A 23,739-nucleotide genomic window follows, 5' to 3' on the forward strand; every position below is an offset into this window, starting at 1 on the left:
CACCAAGCCTACCCAGAACTTGTTTTTCTTTAGCTATTAAAATATAAAACCATAAGGAAAATAGACTTTTCCCACAGCTTAGGATTCTGAGGTTAAAAATAAAAAGAAGACAAGTTAGAGGTAGCAGGCACAAAAATTTCCCTGACTTTCCTGCTTCTGGTTTTCATCAATTTCTCTTTTCTTTTGTTCACATCTGTTCATTTTCTTTTTGAAGAAAAGTGATTAAAAAGCAATTGATTTAAAAATTGATTTAAAGCAACTGTAATTAATTGTAGGTAGTGAGTGGCTTGTCATTCCTTTCAACTGGTGTACTATAAACTTCAAGGAAGTATTATGTTTATCTTTTATCCCTGAATATCCTTGGTCCTGATGTGTCACATCGTGCTTAGTCACTCAGTCGTGTCCGACTCTTTGTGACCCCATGGACTGTAGCCTGCCAGGCTCCTCTGTCCATGGGGATTCTCTGAGCAAGAATACTGGGGTGGGTGGCCATGCCCTCCTCCTGGGAATCTTCCCCACCCAGGGATCAAACCCAGGTCTCATGCATTGCAGGCAGATTCTTTACCATCTGAGCCACCAGGGAAGCCCGCATTACTTGACACCTAGTAGACACTTATTTATTTGTATTGTTGTATATAATGTGACATTCTTAGAATTTTTGTAAGTTTATCTTTTGCAACCATTGTGGGATGCTGAAGTTGTTTACATCAGTTCAGAGTGATTAGGTTTTATTACATAACTGTTACATAATGATGTCAGATCAAGCCAATCAATCCTAAAGGAAATCAACTCTGAATACTCATTGGAAGGACTGATGCTAAAGCTAAAGCTCCAGTACTTTGCCACCTGATGGGAAGAGCTGATTCACTGGAAAAGACCCTGATGCTGGGAAAGATTGAAGGCAAAAGGAGAAGAGCGCGGCAGAAGATAAGATGGTTAGACGGCATCACCGACTGTCTAACATCACAGCTCATCATGGACATGAACTTGAGCAAACTCTGGGAGATAGTGGAGGACAGGGAAACCTGGTGTGCTACAGTCCATGGGGTTGCAAAGAGTTGGACACGACTTAGTGGCTGAACAACAACAGCAGTTATGTCAGAGAACAACCTTCCTCAGCCTGTTACCTGAGCAGGAAACTAAAAGGGAGAAAACAAAGATATAAGGATGCTGTCCCAGAAATGAGCTATAGTGAGAGATTAATGGTTAACAAGCAGACTTGGGTAGAAAATGAAACTTCTAAAAATGTAACTGTTGAATTAAAAGCCTAAGTGGATTTAATAGCTTAGATTGTGAATTAGATACAACTAAAGAGAATTAGTGAACTTTAAAGCAGATCTGAAGAATGAGGAGAGACTTGAGAGTGAGTAGCTATAAGTTTTCCAGAACTGAAGGAAACCATGATTTCACAGCTTCAGGGAGCACAGTGTATTCAACATATATACATATATATATATATAAGACATTTTAAAGTATCTCTATGTCTAGGTGCATTGTTGTGAAACCACAGAGCAATAAAGGAAAAGAGTGTAAAAGGATCCAGAGAGAAAGGACTAAGAACGACAATTCAAGTGTTAGCAGACTTCTCAAAATAAAAAAATATAAGACAGAAGATAGTAATAACCTTCCGAGTACTGAAAGAAAAGTATTGTTAACCTAGACATACCTCTGCAGAATTATTTTCTAGAAATGAAGTGAATAAAAATGCTGTACAGTTGACACTTGAACAGTGTGGGTTTGAACTGCCTGGGTCCACTTATATTTATTATTTTTCAGTAATAAATGCTGCAGTCCTACAAGGTCCATGGTTGGTTGGCTCCAAGGATGCTGAGGGCACAATTTAAGTTATATGTGGATTAACTCCTTCATTTTTCAAGGTCAACAGTATAAGGGACACTGAGTAAGTTTGCTGACCTGAGGCTTACACTGAAGGAACAGCTAAGGGATGGATTTAGGGGGAGATGGAATTCCAGATGGAAGTGGATGACTTGAGATGATGTAAGGTGTGATGATCAAATAAAAATGCCATCATATGTGTCCCTCTAAACAATATTGTTTATGTAAAATGACTTCTGAAAGGTCAGACTTGGTTGTCTAAAATAAAGACAAAGCTAGAATACTGTAAGCATCATGTTTGGACCCAGTAGCATTTGAGTTGGGAGGGAAATGACAGAATTTAAAGGGTTTTAAAGTCCATGTAGTGTTCTGATGGTAATTAAGATGGTGTTTCCTTTATGTTAAAGGTGCATGGAAAAATGTAAGGTGACCCTACACATAATAGAGATCATAAGTTTCCAACCATTCAGAGAGGGGGGAAAAAGAAGAAAAACAAGAAAAAAGAAAAAAGAGCAACACAAGAAAATGAGGCAGTCAATACAAAAGTAAATGCAAGAAAAAGAAAAGTAGTACGAAAAGAAACAAGGAGATGTAAACATAAAGTTCATGCGGAACTATAGTCACAACAGGTATAAAAGTGACTAACCTTGGGAGTTAGAAAAACCCACAGACTATTAACAATATAATTTAGTCATATACTATTTGTAAGAAACATCCCTAAAACATAAAGTTTAAAGTAAAAAGGTGGAAAATGATTATTAGGGCAAATACTGAACCAAAAGTGGGGAAAGTAATAATACTGTCAAGCAAAGTAGACGTTGAAATAAATGCCATTATAGTATTAGAGATGGAGAAGGTCATTATAAAATGATGAATTAACAACTATTCACTTTGAAACTTGTGTACATGCAACAAAACTGCCTCAAAATGAATAAGCAAAAATTTATTAAAGAGAGAGAATTCAACAGGTTCATTACAATAGGATTTCAATACACAGGATGCATAATATAAATTGATCATATGTAAGTAATTAAGTCTTAGTTGCTAAGTCATGTCTGACTCTTTGCGACCCCTTGGACCCCTTTGGCGACCCCTGTCAGCCTCCTCTGTCCATGGGATTTTCCAGGCAAGAATTACTGGAGTGGGTTGCCATTTCCTTCCCCAGGAGATTGTCTCAACCCAGTGATCAAACCCACATCTCCTGAATTGGCAGGCAGATTCTTTACCACTGAGCCTCCAGGGAAGCTGTAAGTCAGCTGCTGCTGCTGCTAAGTCGCTTCAGTCGTGTCCGACTCTGTGCGACCCCATAGATGGCAGCCCACCAGGCTCCGCCATCCCTGGGATTCTCCAGGCAAGAACACTGGAGTGGGTTGCCATTTCCTTCTCCAATGCATGAAAGTGAAAAGTGAAAGTGAAGTCGCTCAGTCGTGCCCGACTCTAGCGACCCCATGGACTGCAGCCTACCAGGCTCCTCTGTCCATGGGATTTTCCAGGCAAGAGTACTGGAGTGGGGTGCCGTTGCAAAGTATATGGGAGGAGGTGTGTCAGTTATATGCAAATACTCTGCCATTTTATATTAAGGACTTGAGCATCTGAAGATTTTGTTATCTTCAGTGTCTGGAACAGTATTTAATCCCCATACTGAGGAATGATTGTATGGAGGAATGGGAGGAAACTTTCTTGTACATATCTATCAAAGTTTATAAGAAATTCATATTCTTCAGGAGAAAAATTAGAACCATTCCTTTTAAAATCGGAATAAATGAAGAGTATTTTCTATGATCACTTAAATTTCTTTGGTAATGGAGATCCTAATCAAAGGTATAAGAGAAGGGGATGAAGGAGTGGGAAAAAGACACAAAGCTGTCATCCTTCACCAAGGATGCGATTGTCCCCACAGAGCCAACTCCTCTACAGACTGTTAGTAGAGAGGGTAGCACTGGGGGGCTGACTGCAAGGTGTACACAAAAATCAGTTGATTATAGTCTCTAGCAACCAACTGAAAATGAAATATTTTTTTTACCCTGTTGACAATTGCAGCAAAAGCCATGTTGCCAAAGAAGAAATGCAACAAAAATGTTGGACTTATACACAAGAAATTATGAGCTTTTACTGAACTAGAGAAGATACAGCAGGTAGAGAGTGATGCCCTGTTCCTGTAGGAAGACTCCGAATTGTCAAGTTGCCATTTGTTTCCCCAGGGTCTTATAGCTTTAGTATATATACACCAGCAAAGTGCCAACAAGAGCTAGCATCTCCTGATGCAGATAAGGGTGGGGGATGGTGGGGTGGTGGTACTTCTTCTACCAGGGATCAAGGTTTATCATGAAATCTCCATTGTGAAGATGGCCTGGTCTTGATACAGGCATAGGGTAGAACCAAGGACACAGGAGTTCCTGGTTACAGACCTTCAAGTGCAGGGTCACCCTGATTTATCCACATTAAAAAACAGAGGGATGGTATGGGGAGGGAGGAGGGAGGAAGGTTCAGGATGGGGAACACATGTATACCTGTGGCGGATTCATTTTGATATATGGCAAAACCAATACAATATTGTAAAGTTAAAAAATAAAATTAAATTAAAAAAAAAATAAATGTTGATAATTAAAGAATTTGCATTCAAAAAAAAAAAAGAGTGGATTTGGATCTCTAACTCACTTCATAATGAAAACCAGTGTTCAGTGGATTATAGATCCAAAAGTGAGAAGCAAAACTTGAAAATCTTTGGAGGAGATGGGAGAGTATCATTCTATTTGTCATAAAAATAATGTGAAAATTTTGACTACATTAAAACTAAGAAATTTGGTTTGTCAAAGTAGCCCATAAATAAGTGAAAAGACAAGCCACAAATTGGGAGTTATAATACTTTTTTAAAAATGTATTTACTTTTGATTGGAGGATAATTGCTTTCAGTATTGTGTTGGTTTCTGCCATATAGCAGCATGAATCAGCCATAGGTATATAATACTTAAAATTGGCAAAGGTTTCACTTCCTGAATATCTAAAGAACTACCTGTAAGAGGAATAAAAACAATTCAGTAGAAAATGGGTAAAAGCAACAGAAAACCATTGGACCAGGAGACATAGAAAATGTAATTATCAGTAAGCATGGCTTGCAGATTAATAGCACAGTGAGGTAGCTATTTGTTTACCCCATGAGACTGGCAAAAATTAAGACTCTGTTAAAAGGAAGTACTGGTTGAATATGTGGATGAACATTTTGCTAGTGGGGGTGTAACTAAATACCACCATTTTAGAGAGCAATTTGACATTAACTCATCAAGTTAAAAATAATTATACTCTGTGACCCAGCAGTTGTGTGTGCCAGGAAATGTTTGCAGCATTCTTAGCAGCAGCAGAACTTGAAATAACTCAGAAGCCCATTAAAAGAAAACGGATAATAATTTGGGCTTTCTTTGTACAATGAAGTATTATGCTGCCGCAAAAAAAAAATCTAGAAGATATACAACAAAACGGGTGAATTTTCAAAACATCATGTTGGGTGTGGATGGAAAGTCCCAGAAAACTACTTACAGTCTGACATTGTTTTGTGAGGCTCACAAACAAGCAAAACTGAACATGAACACTGTATTAGGGAAACATTCGCATACAAGTTATAAGGAGTTTTTTTGTTTAAGAGAGAACATTTTGCTGGTTTGCTTGGAAGATGAGGATCTTCAGGACCATGTGGGAAACTACATTCCAGGTCTAATTTATTTTGATTGGTCTGACAGGGTCAGTGCTTAGCAGAATGATGTTTGGAAGATGTCATGCCCAGGTTCTTTTGTTTTTGATGTGATGCACTTTGGCTGCCTTTAAAATCTTTGTGACCACAGTCATCCTGTCCTTATACTGGTGGACAGAGCTCATGTTCAGTGTAACAACCCACTGGAACCATGTCTTCAGTGACTACCCTTCTGTGATTTTCATCATGAATTTGGTGCATCTTCTTTTATAAATACGCGAGTCCAGTCTGACAAGTGGAGATGGTTGGTTTGGCCAAGTTCCCCGTCTAAGCGTGGTGGTTGCTGGCTTCATAGGATGAATGGGCCTGAAGAGATCTCCTAACTTTTTCTCCTTTCAGACAAGCTGGGTGCTGGGGCTGGGGGATTTTTTAAGACGTAGGATGCTTTGTTGTCTGTACTAAGTAAATATTCTGAGCAAATGCTGCAGTCCACTGCACTGATGCAGTTCCTAAGCCTCCTAAACCTGTACGTATTACTTTCTTATTGCTGCTGCAACAAATTACAACAATCTCCTTGGCTTAAAGGAACACAAATTTATTCTTTCACAGTCTGGAGGCCAGAAGTCTCACTGAGCTGAGATTAAGGTGTCCACGGGGTGGTTTCTTCTGGACCCTTGAGGGGTCCACCTTTTCCAGCTTTTAGGTGCTGTTCTCCTCCCTGGGGCCTGTATCACATGGCTTTTTTCCTCTTTGCTTCCATCATCACATGGCCTTCTGTCTAATATTTCTGCATCCTGATTATATGGACCCTGTGATTACCCTGGGCCCACATGAATGATCCAGGTTAATGTTCTATTTCAGTATCTGTAACTAGGGCTTCCCTGGTGGCTTGTGTGGGCATTTCAGTGGGATCCTGAGTAAGAGGGGTGATGAATTGGTGGACACAATTCACCGTCTCTAAAATGGAAGCTCTTCTGTCCTGGAGTTGGGATTGTTGATGTTTCCACGTGAAATATTAAGTTGATGGGAAAACGGTTCTTTTGCTTTTGCAGAGAGTTATCTTTGCGTCTCTTGAGATCTTGTTTCATTCAGGTTTCAGTATTAAACAATGCTTTCTTTTAATTGATTTGAAGGGAAGCTCAGCTCCATCTTTTAAAGTTCAGAGGTAAGATTTGATGGATTCAGCTCTGAAGATTGAATTGGATTATATTTTGAATTGTGACTTGGAATTTGGAGGCCTAAACCAAACCAGTAATTCTATTTTAACCTCTACCATTTAAAAATAATTAGATTTTATATTTATATACCTTTTGGTATCTGAGATAGTTTTAAAGCTAGTAGAAAGGCATAAAAGGTTTATAGCTTCATTTCCATAAAGATGTTTTCACATATACCCTTTCAGTTCTAAGGACTTAATAGAGTGAAAATTTGGAAAAATAATCTTAGAAAATTGAGGGTTCTTTTTTTTATTAGAAATAAATTACAGATACTTAAACTTACACTTTAAAAGTCTAGGACATTTAGCTTTGAGGTGGTTGGAAAATTTTGTTTTGGAACAAGATTAAAATGGTAATTTTGGTCTGAATTTCTCCAGCAAACCCAGGGACCATCTCTCTATAAGCAGTCATTTTAAGTTTTTGTTTCTTATTGACCAAGAAGTATATTTGATTATTCATGCCTGCAAAGCCTCATGTATATTAGCAGCTTTGTTTTTCTGTTTAAAAATGCTTTTTCATAGAAAGACAAACATTTTAGTTAACTCTGCCAAGAATAAGAGAGAAGTGGTTAGCTGTGTCTTATATAAAACTTAGAGGAGGAAGAAAATAATTTTTGTAGATGTGGTACACTTGCTGTTGATTTGCTACAATTGCAAATACAATTATTTAAGGACATTAAAATATTCTGGCTGTGATGGTAATAGAACAAGCTAATGGCTTTTTATGTTATTGGAGAAAGCAGGAAAATAGAAGAGCATTTTAGAATAGAAAAATGTGTAAAAAGCAAAAATATAAATTGAAAAACTTACATAAATGTGTGAGAGAAAGAACAGTTTTGAAACAGTGCAATAAATAAAAGAAGATGATAAGAGCAGTCTTGGGCTGATGCCAGAGGCACTTGGTCTGGGACACTGTTATAAATTGCATAGGTTTAAAGGTACTAACATTTGCAGCAACAGGCCAGAGTGAAAGACATCAAATGTCAGGACTCTGACAAAAATGTGAATAATGAGACATTAAGGGATGGAGCCAACCTAAATTTCATGGAATGCTGAAACCTGTTGTGTGTCTCTGCTTAACTCTTTGCTGCTGCTGCTAAGTCACTTCAGTCATGTCCAACTCTTCACCAGCCCATGGACTGCAGCCTACCAGGCTCCTCCGTCCATGGGATTTTCCAGGCAAGAGTTTAACTCTTTAAAGTATACTTAGTCTTTTACTTGGCTTCCCTCGTGACTCAGTTGGTAATGCAGGAGATGCCAGTTCGATCCCTGGGTCAGGAAGATCCCCTGGAGAAGAGAATGGCAACTCGCTCCAGTATTCTTGTCTGGGAAATCCCATGGACAGAGGAGCCTGGAAGTCTACAGTCCATGGGGTCGCAAGAGCCAGACACTACTTAGCAACTAAACCACCACCAGTCTTTCATTTAAAGCTTCTCGTCACCACTTTTCAGACTTGGAACACATGGCTTTATAGAAAAGTACCACCTGGTTCTGAGAGTAATAGGTATCAGGAACCAACTTGCCTGCCAATGCAGGAGGTGCTGGAGACACGCGTTCAGTCCTAGATTGAAATGATCCCCTGGAGAAGGGCATGACAACCCACTCCAGTATTCTTGCCTGGAGAATCCCCATGGACAGAGAAGCCTGGTGGGCTAGTCTGCTGGGGTCGCAAAGAGTCGGACATGACTGAAGTGACTTTGCATGCACGTGTGCACCATCTCATTCTGAGAGTAATAGGTATCAGGAACCCGGACCTGTAGTTTCAGGTCAAATGCTGGATCCCAAAGAAAGTGTGAGTAAGGTAGAAAATATTAACATTGTTTTTCTAGAGTCAGAACAGTTCACTGTGGGTGGGACAAACACAAAGCTAACAAAATGTTAGCTTCTGTTTTCATTTACTATCAGTTCAGTTCAGTCGCTCAGTCGCTCAGTCGTGTCTGACTCTTTACAACCCCATGAATCACAGCACGCCAGGCCTCCCTGTCCATCACCAACTCCTGGAGTTCACTCAGACTCACGTCCATTGAGTCAGTGATGCCATAGGCACTCAGAATTTTATATAGTGGCGACTTGATTCTCAAAGTGTGGTCTGCGGAACCCTGAGGGTCCTAGAGACTTTCAGAGGTCTGCAAGGTCAAAGCTGTTTCTGTACTCATATTATGATGTTGTTTACTTTTTATCACTGGATTGGCGTTTGCATTGGTGGGTAAGAGTACTGGTGTGTCCACAGAAGTCGGGGCAGTGGTCCCACGTGATGCCACTTGGTCATCATTACGTTCTTACTACTGCACACACAGTAAGAAACAAATGTCAGTCTTAATTAAGAATGTGCCTGGTCAAGCAAAAAAAGATTAATTGCTTTAAATTACGACTATGGAGGACGTGTCTTTCTACCCTCAAGTCCTTGTAACACAGAAGATGGGAGATGTATTCAGAAGCCCTTTGGATCAGAGCAGTTGTAGGATTGAGAACTAAACCAGCTACCTTTTTCATAGGATATCATTTGCATCTCTCAGAATGACCAATATAGAAACTACATTTATTCAGATGAGGTGATGTTTGGAAAACATTTTCTCAAATAATTGAAGTCAGCCTGTCACTTCAGGGATGGCAATTCACCATAGTGTTGCCGATGATAAAAATTCAAGCTTTCAAAGAATTGCTAGAATTTTGAAGACCTGTGTTGGCCAACACCATGAGATCAGTGGTTATATTAGTGAATATGATTCTGTTGTTGTGCCGTGAAATGTGTAAACATTTGGAAAACTCACGTAACTTGTTGAAGCACTGTTTTCCACATGAACAATGCCTGAAATCACAAAATTATACATGGACAGAGGGCCATGTGGAGGGCAGAGGAGGTCCATAATTGTGATGGAATCTGGGAGGCTTACGGATATTGCCTCAGAGTTCACATTGCAGCTCACCCCTAAACACCTATCACCTGTAGCCATCTCTCTAGCACTGAGTTCCAAGACTCTCCACAATCAGTGGAAATAATATGACTTCCTCCTCCCAGCTTATGTGAGGCCTGATTTTCTTCTTGTATTTCAACCAGAGTGACCTGTCCCAACACACTGAATGCAGAGGCACACTGGAGAATTCAGCTGCTTCAGCCAAAATGGAAAGATATTGATAAATTTGTAAAATAGTATAACTTCTTTCTAAAATTTTTATTCTGAAAATGTTTGCATTTTATGAAAACATTAACATGGTGGTTATTCTAAATTACTAAAAATTTAAAAATTCTTAGTTTTAATTTCACTGCTGCAAATATCAATGAGAAAAGACCCACATAAGAATCTGCTTCACATAAGAGTCTGATGGTAAAGGATCTGCCTCCAATGCAGGAGACCCAGGTTTGATCCCTGGGTGGGGAAGATCCCCTGGAGGAGGGAATACAACCCACTTTAGTATTCTTGCCTGGAGAATTCCATGGACAAAGGAGCCTGGCAGGCTACAGCCCATGGGGTCTCAGAGAGGTGGACACGAATGAGCGAGTAACACTTTCACTTTCAAGAACTCTTTGAGGTCCTCAGTGAATTTTAAGAGGACGAAGGGGATCTGATACAGAAAGTGTGAGACGGCAGTTGGTTGGAACCACTGTTATCAGCGCATTGAACAGCTCAGTGCAAATAAAAGGCAGTTTTAATTTTCCTTCAGTCCCTGTACCAAACTTTGTTACATTGAGACTAGCTTTTCTATCTCTTAAGCAAAATTTCTTTCAAAGTCTATAACTCCCAAGACCTTTTCAGGTATTAAAGGACCAGTTTAAGGCTCCCATGTCATATCGGATTTATATCTCACCTTCTTCCTTCCCTAGGGCCAGCCAGGGGTAGCCAAGCTGATGGGGTGGGGTGGGCAGTATGTCGTTTCATCCCCTCACCCCTCTATGCACACACACACACACAACTCCTCATCCTCTCCCCTCCACCCCTCACCTCATCTCTCTCTCTCTCTCTCTCTCTCTCTGTCTTCCCTTGGGAGAAGGCCTGGTTTACTCTTGGGAGATCAAGTTTGGGAGTTTTTTACTCCCAAAAAGAGGTGGGGGGGGATGGGACACTATATTTTGTCTAATTGTCCACATTGTTGCTGCTTTTCAGACTGACACACTTTCCTGGCATGTGTATCTCTTTGTGTTAAGGACACAGAAGTTGCATCTCTCCTGGGGCACAGTTGGTGCGATGACAGCCTTTGCTGTGCAGTTGGCTGGGTTACCAGCAAGGCAGCTCAAGCTTTACGCACCCAGGGAATCCAAATGTCATTGCAGACCAAGCGGGAGTGCCCCCACCACTCTAGATTTATCCTGCCATCTCTTCTCATTGCTCTCCATCCTCTGGTTAGATCGACACAAAGGCTAAACCAACTAGTTGGCTGCCTGAGCTGGAGGGTATCTTTTCAGTATCTTGTTATCTGTACTTCATTCTCTGTAAGGGATTCTCTTAGAGGATTGCTTCGCTAGGCTGAAGACTCCTTATTCCTAGTTTTCTCTTTTTCCTGTCTCGATAAGATGATTTTTCTTTGTCGTCTTTTATATAGAATTACATACACACACATACTCTCTACATGCACACACAGGGAAGGGACAGATGGGACAGTAGCCATGGTTGATGGTTACATTTCAACCACCTCTACAAGCTCTCGACAGATACATTTCTAGTTGTTGGATATTTTCTTAGACTGTGGACTTAACTGGCTTCCCAGGTAGCTTCCAACAGCTAGTGGTAAAGAACACACCTGCCATTGCAGGAGACATAAGAGATGGGCGTTTGATCCCTGGGTTGGGAAGATCCCCGGGAGCAGGCTGTGGCAGCTCACTCCAGTATTCTTGCCTGGAGAATCTCATAGACAGAGAAGCCTGTCAGCTACAGTCCATAAGATTGCAAAGAGTTGGACATGACTGAAGTGACTTAGCATGCACGTGGACTTAGCACTTTTTCTTCAGCTATGGGCACTAGACATCAGTTTGGAGGCAAGAAGGAAAAAAAATCACACCATCCTTTTAAACTGTGATCTTAGAATGTTACTGGCTAGCTGGGATTTCAAGATTCATAGATCCCTTTATCATGAACAATAATGATACCTTTTGAGCTTCTGTTTTATGAGGGGTATTGGACTAAGAGCGAAGGATATAGTAGGAACTCGAGGGACATTGCCCTTAGTTTATGGATTTCATTATCTCATGGGGACAGGTGCAAGCCAATAGAGAAATTTTCAGTGAATCTGAAATCTGGTAAGGGTGATGATCAAAAAAGGGGGGGAATATCAGGACAGATAGTGGGGGGGTGCTAATTTGAGTGGGTGGAACCCTCAGGGGCTGTGTTTTTGTATAAGTGACATTTGAGCTGAGACCCAAAGCTGTGTGTGGGCACCCGCATAGCTCAGCAGCATAGCAGGCAGAGTGAATGCCCTGATGGAGGAGGAGGCCCGGGGGGTGAGGAACTAGCATAAAGTCCCTGTGGTTGGCACTTGTTGGGGGCACAGCTCCAGCTGGAATCAGGTAGGGGCTGGGCCATGCAGGAGCCCAGCTACTTTGAATTTCAAGGTGCACTGGCAGCCTACCCTTAATCTCAAGTGCAGTGTCAAAGCATAGATAGATCTGAGTAAGGAAGTGACAACTAATTTATGATTGCTGGGTGTTTCTACTGTGAGTGAAGTCTGGATTCTAACACTTGTTTTCCATATAGTCACGTTGGAATGTATTGCACTCTCTTTACCAGATCCTAGTTCATCTCAAAACTATGCGTTTCCTTCATCAACTTCAACAGAACTTGGGGTTGTGGGCAAAGGGTCTTTAAATTCCCATAGGGAGATGAGAGCCAACCATGATGGCTAGTTTGGTGTGGTCTCTGAAGTAATTCTGGTGGCCACTGTCCTTTTCCAAGAACCCTTCAGTCTAGCAGTTAATTTTCTGTGTGAGGAGTTTGTCCTTTCTTCTCCCGAAAGACAGGACTTTCTCTTTTGGGAACAGGGCATCCAGAGTGATGCTTGCTTTACATGGATCCTTTTTTCACATGGGGACAAATGTGCCCATTTACATTTTTCATCACAGACCACATTCTGCCAGGAAATCCCATGGGTCTTGTGCTCTTTCCATTTGCTACTTGCTGTGGTCAGATTTAACATCTGCCTTTTTTGCGTTCACCCGGGCTTTCTTAACCCTGTGGCCACTACCTTCATTCAAGTCCATTTATTCTTTTACTTTGTTTTTGAAGATATGTTGGGATAGGGGATGGCATTTAATCAGAAACGTGTGTTTCCTGCTTGCACCAAGGTGGTAATTTTGCTTCGACGTTTTATCTTCAAGCATTAACTGTATCTTATGTGTGTGCGATGTGATATTGTCAAGGAGAAACTAGTGTGTCCTCTCCTTGGAATGTTAGTGGAGGGTCTGAGGGAAAATCAGGACATATGCTATCATTTTGGGGGTATTTTCTATTTTCTAGGGACACTGTGAAGCTCTTTTAATGGTTACTTTAATTTTCACAATACCCCTATGTCATAGGTTTTAGGGCTTCCCAGGTAGCTCATTGGTAACTAATCTACCTGCAATGCAGGAAACACAGGTTTGATCCCTGGACTGGGAAGATCCCCTAGAGAAGGAAATGGCAAGCCACTCCGGTATTCTTGCCTGGAGAAATCCCATGGACAGAGGAGCCTGGTGGGCTGCAGTCCGTGGGGTCACAGAGAGTTGGACACAACTTTGCCACTACACAACAATAATAGGTACTATAGGTACTATCATTATTCTGTTCTGAAGGCTGGAAGTCCAGGATCAATGCTGCAGCAGATTTGAGGTCTGGTGAGGGCCTGCTTCCTGGATCGTAAACATCCCTCATTTTGTTCTGTGTTCTCCCCTGTGGACTGGGGAAGGAGGGGGAGGGAGGGACCCTCTGGGGTCTCTTTTTTTAGAGCACTAACCTCTTTCAGGGGATCTCTGCTCTCCTGACCTGATGACCCCCTATAGACCCACCTCCTGGTAACATCACATTAGGGGAATAAGTGGCAGCATATGAAACATGAAGACTTTCTTTTAGAGCTGTAATGACAGTGCTTGCATGTTAACATGTAAACTCCAAGTAAGCCTAGAACATAATCATTGCTACTTGTATTCTGAGACCTGTCCCAGTTCCATGACCTTACATTACCCCATCTGCCATTCGCGATACCATCTTCCATCTCTCTGATGAACATTTAGCAGTTCCTGGCTTTTCAATCATTATTGAAATAACAGATCTTTTTTTAATGGCAAATCTGATCATTTCACTATGAGGGGAAGAATGAACGAGGTATGTACAAATATTGGATGGTTTATATACTTCTGGAGTGAATAATTCAAGTTCAGTTTTTGTTGAATCACTAACACATTCCAAAGACACTTTAATGCCCTGGCTACTCCCTCTAGAATATTGTTCTGGGAAGTAAAGGAATCCGATCTGCCGAGAAAGTTCTGGGAAGTAATTTCAAATAGAAGCACTACATAGTCAACCAAAATCAAGTTTGTTGCTTTTCATAATTTATCTTAAGCCTAAAAACTGTTTTTTGGTATTTACAACCACTTTATCCCATGTATCTTATAAGAATCTTTGTAGCAATGTTGCCAACATCCTGGCCTGAATTGCAGGCAAAGTAGCAAGGGCTCCCCTCTCCCTCTTCTGGCTGTGTCCCAGGAATAGATACAGGCTCAAAGTGCTATTTTTTAGCTGTGCTTGTAAGCACAAGCATAAACTCATGTCACAGAGAACAACAGTCGGAAGACAAACGTAAGGATCTCTCCTGCAACCATCAAAAAGTTAATTCAAATTAAATGAACTATTCAGGTAGAAACACTGACCAAAATGGATCTCACCTAATTACTCATGAAAGTTCAAATATAAAGGTACCTAGAATCTCCTCCTAGAAGCAAAAAGTGATTTTTTTCCCCCTCGCTTTTCTAATAATATCACACAAGGGAACCGGATGCTACTTTATTAGATGCCAGAATTAATTTACATTAAATTACTGACCCAGTCTTGTAATTCTTACAAGAAGTTCTTTAAAGTTCTGGGTAAGAATCGCAAGCTTTTAAAAAATACATTACTGAGCTTGTAAGAAAGAAAGGAGAATCACTTGTTTTAGAAATGAGGTGGGAACGTAATGCTCTACAGGTAAACTGGCTGTTGAGCTTCTGTTGTGTCTGTGATGAGGGAAATGGCCAGAGGTGGGGTAGGGGGCCAGTGTCTTGATGTTTGGGCTGCAGGAGATATTGAGAAACAGAGAAAATGGTTACTCTGTTAGTGAATGGGCAGGGAAGGAAAATTCTGAGTCACTTTCTAGGGGGAGGGTGAGGAATCTGATCTGTCTCTTCTTGGGATTAGGTAGGAACAGAAGAAAGTCTACTTTAAGAATTATAACCCTGAGTTGGTTGGTTCATGGCTTGGGGTTTGAGTTTTTTACCTACAAAATCCGAGCGCCCTGGGCTGTGAAATTAAGCAGAGGGGCTGGTGATGGTTCTATGTCACCTATCGGAAGCAAATAAAAAATATTTCTGTAAAGGCCCTGGGATTTCTTTGGAAGGAATGATGCTAAAGCTGAAACTCCAGTACTTTGGCCACCTCATGCGAAGAGTTGACTCCCTGGAAAAGACTCTGATGCTGGGAGGGATTGGGGGCAGGAGGAGAAGGGGACGACAGAGGATGAGATGGCTGGATGGCATCACTGACTCGATGGACGTGAGTCTCAGTGAACTCCGGGAGTTGGTGATGGACAGGGAGGCCTGGCGTGCTGTGATTCCTGGGGTCGCAAAGGGTCGGACATGACTGAGCGACTGATCTGATCTGATCTGATACCTTTTACCTAGGACTCCTTCATATAACACCCAACTGAAGACTTCTAACAACCCTCAATTACAGAGCGTTTGAGAATATAGTTTATCTTCAGTGTCTAATCAGCAGACACCACCAACAGCAAGATGAAAACCTAAGCACTCTATATAATCAATGTTGTATAGTCTATAAAATAAGGACATTTAAAGTGATATTAGTCACAAAAGAAGGCCTTGATCATAATAACTGGTGGTAGGAAAAGAGGACAGAAAGATCTGTCAAATTCTTTGAACTATAGAAATAAAAAGTATAGTCATTAAAAAAGAAAAAATCACCCAAAAAACTCTGTGTCTAGGTTCATCAGAGATTAGACAAGGCTTAAAAGAGCAAAGTAAAAGGGAAATTAGATCTCAGGAAAACTCCCAGGATGCAGAGAGAGAATGAAATTCAGACATACCTACTTGGTTCTTCTTTGATTATGGGATCCAAAAAGCTTTGTATAGGAATAAAGGGCTAAGAAGTTTGGTCCTACTAAATATCGAGAGTGTAGATCAAAAGTACAAACACCAAATAAGAAATGGTAACAAGAGAAAAACTATGGAGTAAATTTACAGACTTCTAAGAGACTGTTCTGTTTGAGTAGCTCCAGATAGCTCTTTTTAAAGCCAGACAAAAATGGGTAACTTTCTAGGGAATAGTATTTTCTGCACCTCCTAGGACACATAGAAACAACAAATTGGAGGAATTGCTATTAACAAAGCAGAGGAAATAAAATGTCAAAATACCAGAGTCAGCTGGTTTCTCAGGGGAACACCATCAAATATTTAAGAAAGATATCACTCCACTGGTATTTAGATGTTTCCAGTACTCTTGCCTGGAAAATCCCATGGACAGAGGAGCCTGGTAGGCTGCAGTCCATGGGGTCACTAAGAGTCGGACACGACTGAGCGACTTCCCTTTCACTTTTCACTTTCATGCACTGGAGAAGGAAATGGCAACCCACTCCAGCGTTCTTGCCTGCAGAATCCCAGGGATGGGGGAGCCTGGTGGGCTGCCGTCTGTGGGGTCGCACAGAGTCGGACACGACTGAAGCGATTTAGCAGCAGCAGTGGCAGCAGGGCACATAAAGGGAGAAAGCTTCCATAGTTTCAAAATAATCAAAGTGTAGCGTTGATATCAAAGACCCAGTAGGGACCAAAAGAAGTACCGGTATTAGTTATGAATATTGATGCATAAATTCTAAATAAAGTATTGGTCAATGGAATTCTCCACTGATTAAAAGAACAATATGTTGTAACACATGAAGTTCATGGTGGGAATACAGGGATGGGTCGGTATTTGGAAACCTCTAAAGAGAACTCATATTAATTGGTCAGATAGGAAAAACAGTATGTATATACTGTAAAACATTTTGTGGATTTGAGCATTCATTCTCTAAAAAGACTCTTAGTAAATTTAGAGCGTGTCGATACTGATTTCACAAGATAGTGTCTATGGCGCTGTGAAGCCAAAGTTTATCACCTTAAAAGCAAGAATAAAACAAGCATTCAACTCTCATCAGTTTTATAACATTTTTTGTTTTTTTCTGGAGGTGTCAGCCAAGAAAAGTAGCCCTGAGAGGGAGACGAGGCATGTGAGACGCAGGGGAGGACGCGCAGGTGGCACCGCTGCCTCTGCTCGCTCTTGTTTTCTTAGTTTTAAATTCACAACTTCTCTTCCTCATCTTTTTTTTCTCTTGAGCTAAAGCTTTTTTTTTTCCTTTTGGAGAAAGATTAAATTCTTAGTTTTAAAAGAGGGTCTCAGCCATTAGAATACTTTCATTTAAAAAAATGTTTTACACAATATCATGTGTAATTCTTGGCTGTCATTGTGACCAATGGGTCTTCTTTTAATACTGAATTCCCTCCTCTCTGTGTTTTAAATAAAGGAGGGAGATGGGGCGTGTGTGCACACACGTGCATGCATGTAGTGTCTGTATGCAAACACGTGCCACTTTTGGATGAGTACTATGATTGAACACAGCAGAGATTCAAACTACTGTGTGGTTCTTTTCAGTGCTTTTTAATACTCATAATAGAAGGCAAGGAAAGGATTTTACAACTTGGATTTATTTACTATCATTCAGATAACCTCGGCTGTGTTTGGCAGTTTACCTCCACATGTCATTGAGACGTCATTTAAAACAAATGATTGCATCGAGACTAGTCAGGCTTTATTTACTGAAGCTTGTTTAAGGCAGTTTCTACTGTACATGTACCAAAATCAGAATATTGGCACCAGATTTCCTTACAAACATTGAACATTTATTTTCAAGATGTGAATGTAAATAAAGGTACTTAGAACTTTCCTGTAAGACCTGGTTACATTAGAAATGATTTTTATTTTAAATGACTTCTCTTCTGTTTAGAAATATAATTATAGAAAACAAGCCCTTATGAACACTATTTAATGGAGCATAAATATATATATGTTTTGAATTGTCCTTTTTTCTTAATAGTGTGTTGTAAACATTTTAACACATGCCATTCCTTTTTAGGATTTTTTTTGAATAATTGCATATATTTTTAACATATGAAATTAATGTAACCAGAGTTTCCTCTTCTGTCCAGTTTTTTTTAACCCCTAGCTTCTTTCTATCTTCAGTTTCTTCCATTTTTGCTCTCTTATTCCTCAAGGGAGAAAAACGAAGTACACTTTTATTATGTAGTTGAATCTGCAAAGGGAAATGTTTAGTTAAAATAAGTGAGATTTTTCAGATTTGGTAATCCACTATATTTAGTAAGGGATGCTATTTGTCTTATTGCTAAAGGACATCTTGGATTATTTATCTGTCTTTTGGATTCTAGAATGTTACCCCTCAGGGGAACTTGCCAAACTATATATCAGCATAAACTTTTCTGGGGCATTACAGAGTGAATAATATAAAGTGATGCCATGTTATCTAATATAAAAGCCACTGGTCCCATAGGAATTTTTAAATGAAAATAAAAAATTCAGTTCCTCAGATCCACTAGCCGTGCTCAGTCCAGGAACCCCATGGCCAGTGACTCAGCTACTGGGCAAGCAGGGCAGGTCCAGCCTCAGAATGTTTCTTTGTGAACCTTGGGGTCACGTCTGTACATTTTACCTGTTTGTATATTAGAGTTTTTACATCAGTTTGGTTTTAAAGTTTTGTTCCTAGTATATTGGGCTTCCCTGTGGCTCAGTGGTAAAGAATCCGCCTGCAATGGAGGAGATGTCGCTTTGATCCCTGGCTCAGGAAGATCCCCTGGAGAAGACAATGGCAACCCACTCCAGAATTCTTATTTGGGAAATCCCATGGACAGAGAAGCCTGGCGGGCCTCAGTCCATGGAGTTGCAGAGAGTGACCACGACTGAGCTACTGAATAACAGCCATTTTAAATACTAGTAAAAAAACAGAATTTCCATGTTTGGAAACAGTGAACAGTTCAAAATTATTTAGAGTAATTTTTACTTTGCTAACCGACTTAATTTTTAAAATTATGTTTTGAAGTAGCACACCTGTGAACAAAGGGTTTCCAGTATCTGAAAATTCTAGGAGAACATTTAAAATATTGCTAGTATAGTACAGAGTCCAGGGATGGGCAAGGAGGGATGGACTCTTACACCCCTGGGTGAGGATCTAGAGAGGATGATGCAGGAAGAGGAAGCTGTTTTTAAAAGACACTCAGAAGAAGCAAATTAAATGAAGAAATAAAGCACTTATCTGGGGCATGTAATTTTAGGTTATAATTATAGTAGTTTGATAAATTTAGAAAAATGAGCAACCAGAAGAAAGGAAAAACCAAGGGGGAGGGGTGGACGGGAACTGTCAGTCATCCTGTTGTCATTGGCAATAGCCATTGTGATTTGTCACCTCTCTGTCCAGCCTCCTTTCTGTCACATTCACTCAGCTGTGAATGAGGTCAGTGGAGAATGTAGATGAGATGTTAGTCTGAGACAGACTAGTGGAGTGATTAAGTGCTCTGATGCTGAGCCAGATGGCTGAGTTTTAAATCCCAGCTCTTCCATTTACTATTTGTGGGACCACAGCCAGTCATTTAACTGTGTATCTGTTTATCTGTAAGACAGTGCTGTCGACCTTTCAGTGTTCTTGTGAGGGTCACGGAATTAAAATCTACTAAACTCATTGAAGCCCGTATTATTAAGAATACTAATGACTAGTCTGAGGTAGTACAGGCATATGGTGAAAGCCTGATTTGGATAAGCCTTGGGGTTTATTGTTGAGGGAAGGCAGGACGCTTAAACAAGTAACTGCAATACAGTTAGATGAGTTTTGTGAGCAAGGAAGTTTAGTATTCTGTGATAGTATCTGTTCAAGTGACCTAATTATTGATAATTATTTAAGCAAAATTAGTTTAACTTTTAGGATGGTTGGTTTTTATTTTAGAGTATACTTTAATAGTTTCTTCAAATCAACTATTACTTGTTTCATAGCTTGTATTCTCTAAAATTTATTTTCATAATATGATAAAAGTTGCAAGCTTCCAAGATGTTAAATAAGAACGTTACCTTGATCATTCTGGTAATATCATAAGTGTCAAAACTCTTTCCCTGATGCTCTGCATTGCGGTTGCCAACAAGGTAAGAAAATCCTCTCTTAGCAATAGCATCTGGCTAATCAAAATAAAATCTGTCTTCCAGACTTTTTACGAGAGTTTGCTTAGTTTCAAGCATAATTAAGAGAGTATTTTATTTGATACCTATTAAAAACAGGAAATCATGAGATACAACCGTTTTTCATATATAAGTGGGGGAGCAGTCATCTCAAATGTAAATACAAAGAGGCTAAAGTATATTTTCAAGCATAAAATGTAAAGGCACCCATGTAAGAGCTGAAATAGATTACACTCAGGTGCCGAGAGTTATACATTTGTCAAAGCACCTTTCGTTTCGTAACTATCTTTCTACTTGTATTTTTAAATTTATTAACTATCATTCTAGATTATTTTTTTTAAGGAACTCAGTTTGGCTTATAATGCATTAAAATATATTTTTTTGTGTTCCTGGGGTAATGGTGATGGGAAATGAAGAATAAAATTATCCTGATTAAGAGAATTTTACTGGTTTTCCAAAATGAAAAACGGAAGCTGAATAGTTATGAGAGATGTCTCTAGTTATGAGAAATCCCTTTGTTTTGTAGAAGTTTGAATGGGTGCAGGAGGGGAAAAAAAAAGGAGTGAAAGAGCATTGTGCTGGGTGAGATGTCTTCCTGGAGGGCTGGGCCTTAGTCTGCACGTCGCCTGGTTCTTCGTTCTGGGCCGTTATTACACACCAACTGTCAGGATGTGGCTGCCAGTTTCTTGCTTAGCTTTAATCATAATTTATGTTTTTAGCAGGAATATAACCTATGACCACTGCTCGAAGTATTGAAGCAATTATGTTTTAGAAATTAAAGATTTTATAAAACTAATGGTTATTTGGGGGGAACAAAGATTTCATTTTCGCATGAGTTCTGTGTCACGATAATCCCACCCCCCACCCCCAGCTTGACTTCATGTTACAAACATGGAAGTGTCGTGCTAGATGAATTATGCACAGCTATTGTCATCTGTGGGTTTATAGAAACATGTTTGTCTAGAATGTTCAGGAGACCAGTTTCTATTGAAATGATCAGAATGTGTAAATGTCTCAGGTGGTTCGCTAGCAGGTGAACTTATATTCGTTTGCCTTTCTTCCAGATTCATGAGAAACTTCACTACTACGAGAAGCAGAACCCTGTGCCCATCCTCCAGGGCGCGGCAGCCTTGGCCGATGATGTAAGTGTGCCTTCCCAGCTCAGGGGGACTCGTCCTCCGCGATCCCCGGGGGTAGGACTCATCTAGTGCGGACAGATGCGCGTGCTCTGGGACTGCAAACTGAAAGGCCTGAGTTTACCACTGAGTTTACACTGACCCTACGCTGATTTTCCTTCACTTTCCTATCTTAAAGATTTTGCATGGAGATGCCCTCTAGTCCTGCCTTGGTAACTACAGAATAGAAATTTTAGGCTGTGCCTCTGTGGGTAGAGATGCTATCAGCTGTCAGTGTCTGAGAAAGTCCCAGGCAAGAGAAATGCTTTGGAGAAATAGAGACAAATGAGATGGCTCTATCGCTGACAGTCCTGAAAACGACAGATGCTAGCATAGGAATGAGGCGGATGAAATACATAAAAAGACAGGGTTGTTTTTAAAATGGATTATAAAGCATGGTAATGATTTATGGATGTGAGACCTTTCCAAATTACCTTCATAACCAAAAAATAAATTTGAGCTGCAGTTGGCATTGATGGAGTAGTTAATTTCCTGTAGCTATAATTTTATTTTAAATGTGGAACAGGGAACTAACTTGCTGTTTCTTACTGTTAACTTTCGGACTCAGATGAATTGAGCACAGACCTGGATAAACTGGAGGGGGACACTTAAGCTGGACAGGAAGCACATGTGGTGTGGAAGCTGGTTTTAGTGACATCCTTCAGCCTGCTGTTTTTTAATGTTTTAAACTACAATGATAAAACTATAGTTCAGTTTAGTAAGAGATTAGAGCTATAAGTATAATAATTATAAAAACAAAAACTAACCATCTTCAGAGGTTGATTTTTCTTTGTTAGTAGAAAATAAAGCTTGTATGGTGAATCTCCTAGTTGTATATTTTCTGTTGAGTTCCCAAACATTTTTTTCTTCCATTTGTAGCTACAGAGATTGCAAATTACAAGGATGTTGCAATATACATGTTTTATGAAGAAGCTTACCTCTGAGTTGCAGAACCTAAACACTTGACACTTGGGAAAACCTTGAAAACTAGTTTTAAAACATTTACTGTTGAGAGTTTGGGGAAATATTTATTTATAAAACAATGTAATTGAGGCCCAATCATGTTACAACATATTGCACTTTTTTTAAGTTAGAGATTTTTGTGCAAATATAATCTTAGCATTTTGTAATTCATCTCAGAAGTGTATTTAAATGTTTAAAAGTGTAAAAAGCCCTTTGTATCTTTTTGTAAATTAAAAATTTTGTAAAATTGTTACCTTGAAAAAGGAAAAGTACCTTTTGAAATATATTCAGTGAATGTATCAATTTTATCTGGTCTTATTTTCTGTGTATAATTTATTATTACACCCCTCATTTAGAGAAAAGTCCTTTCCCAAGATAACAATTATTTTTAACTTGCTAGAAACTATAGGGACAAATGGAAATTTGATGCAGTGTTTTGAGAAGGGTTTTTAAATGAAAATATATGTACATATTTTGCATTCTGTGCTGCATTTTTCATATTTTGAATGTTTTTTTTTTTTCCTATTTGAATCTTGCTTTTCTTCTTATGAAAATGTTATGATCCTTCTTAGAGCCTAAGATTGCATAGTGATTTTGATAAAAAGCCCCTCTTGATGAAGAATACCAGGTAGGGTCCAAGCTCTGCTCCTTTCTCTAGCTGGAAGCGACCAATGGGAATTTATAATCCTGGTCAGAGAACAGTCAGGATCTGTGGGACCAGCATAGTTGTCAAGCTATTATAAGTCATTTTATGATTAACCTACTTTATATGTAACAGACTGTGTAGGTAAACATAATAAAAGTTTCACATCATTTGCTCTTTTTGGGGCATTCTCGTTCTTTTTACCCCAGCTCTAAACAGCAAGCTACTGTGGGTTTTTGGAAACCCTGTAGATTTCACCACCTCATTCAGAAGTTCTTTTTTCTGTGTTTTTTTTTTTTCTTTTTTTCTTTTTACAGTGTCAACGCTTGATCCAGTCCTTTTTACAAGTGGTCCTTTGTCTGCATGCAAAATACCATTTTGCAGATGAAGTGCTGGGGTTTGCCCTCATTGCAATAAATCAGAAAGGGATCTGGCTGATACGATTTCTTGAGTTGTACTCAGCCGAGAGCTGGGTCTAAAAGCAGGGCTACTAAGAGCCTCAAAAGAAGAGCAGTGATTGATAGTCTGTTTTCTTTCTTGCTGACTTGAGCTTAATCGCTGGAAAGTAGCAAGATAGCTTCTCAGTTGTCACAGGTGGAGCACACCCTGTTCTCACTAACTGTTCTTCATGTCAATGTGATCTCCCGTGCAGCTGGCGGAGGAGCTTCAGAACAAGCCATTAAACAGTGAGATCAGAGAGCTGTTGAAGCTACTGTCAAAACCCAATGTGAAGGTGAGGACGTGTGACACCCATAATAAATATCTCCAAAAAGGGCCAC

At 39.8% G+C, this 23,739-nt stretch overlaps 1 protein-coding gene across 4 annotated transcripts in view; it reads left to right on the plus strand.

The window, feature by feature from the left end:
* The window catches only part of MPP7 (MAGUK p55 scaffold protein 7), a 222,762-nt gene that overhangs the window by 119,997 nt on the left and 79,026 nt on the right, over nucleotides 1-23,739 (plus strand). For all 4 annotated transcript variants that reach the window (XM_055544022.1, XM_055544021.1, XM_055544023.1 and 1 more), the window contains exons 4-5: nucleotides 21,244-21,321; nucleotides 23,613-23,693. In XM_055544022.1, the coding sequence (XP_055399997.1) occupies nucleotides 21,244-21,321; nucleotides 23,613-23,693 (159 nt within the window). The remainder of the gene's footprint in view (nucleotides 1-21,243; nucleotides 21,322-23,612; nucleotides 23,694-23,739) is intronic.

This window comes from Bubalus kerabau, chromosome 13, assembly GCF_029407905.1.
Source record: "Bubalus kerabau isolate K-KA32 ecotype Philippines breed swamp buffalo chromosome 13, PCC_UOA_SB_1v2, whole genome shotgun sequence".
NCBI classification, from domain to species: domain Eukaryota; kingdom Metazoa; phylum Chordata; class Mammalia; order Artiodactyla; family Bovidae; genus Bubalus; species Bubalus kerabau.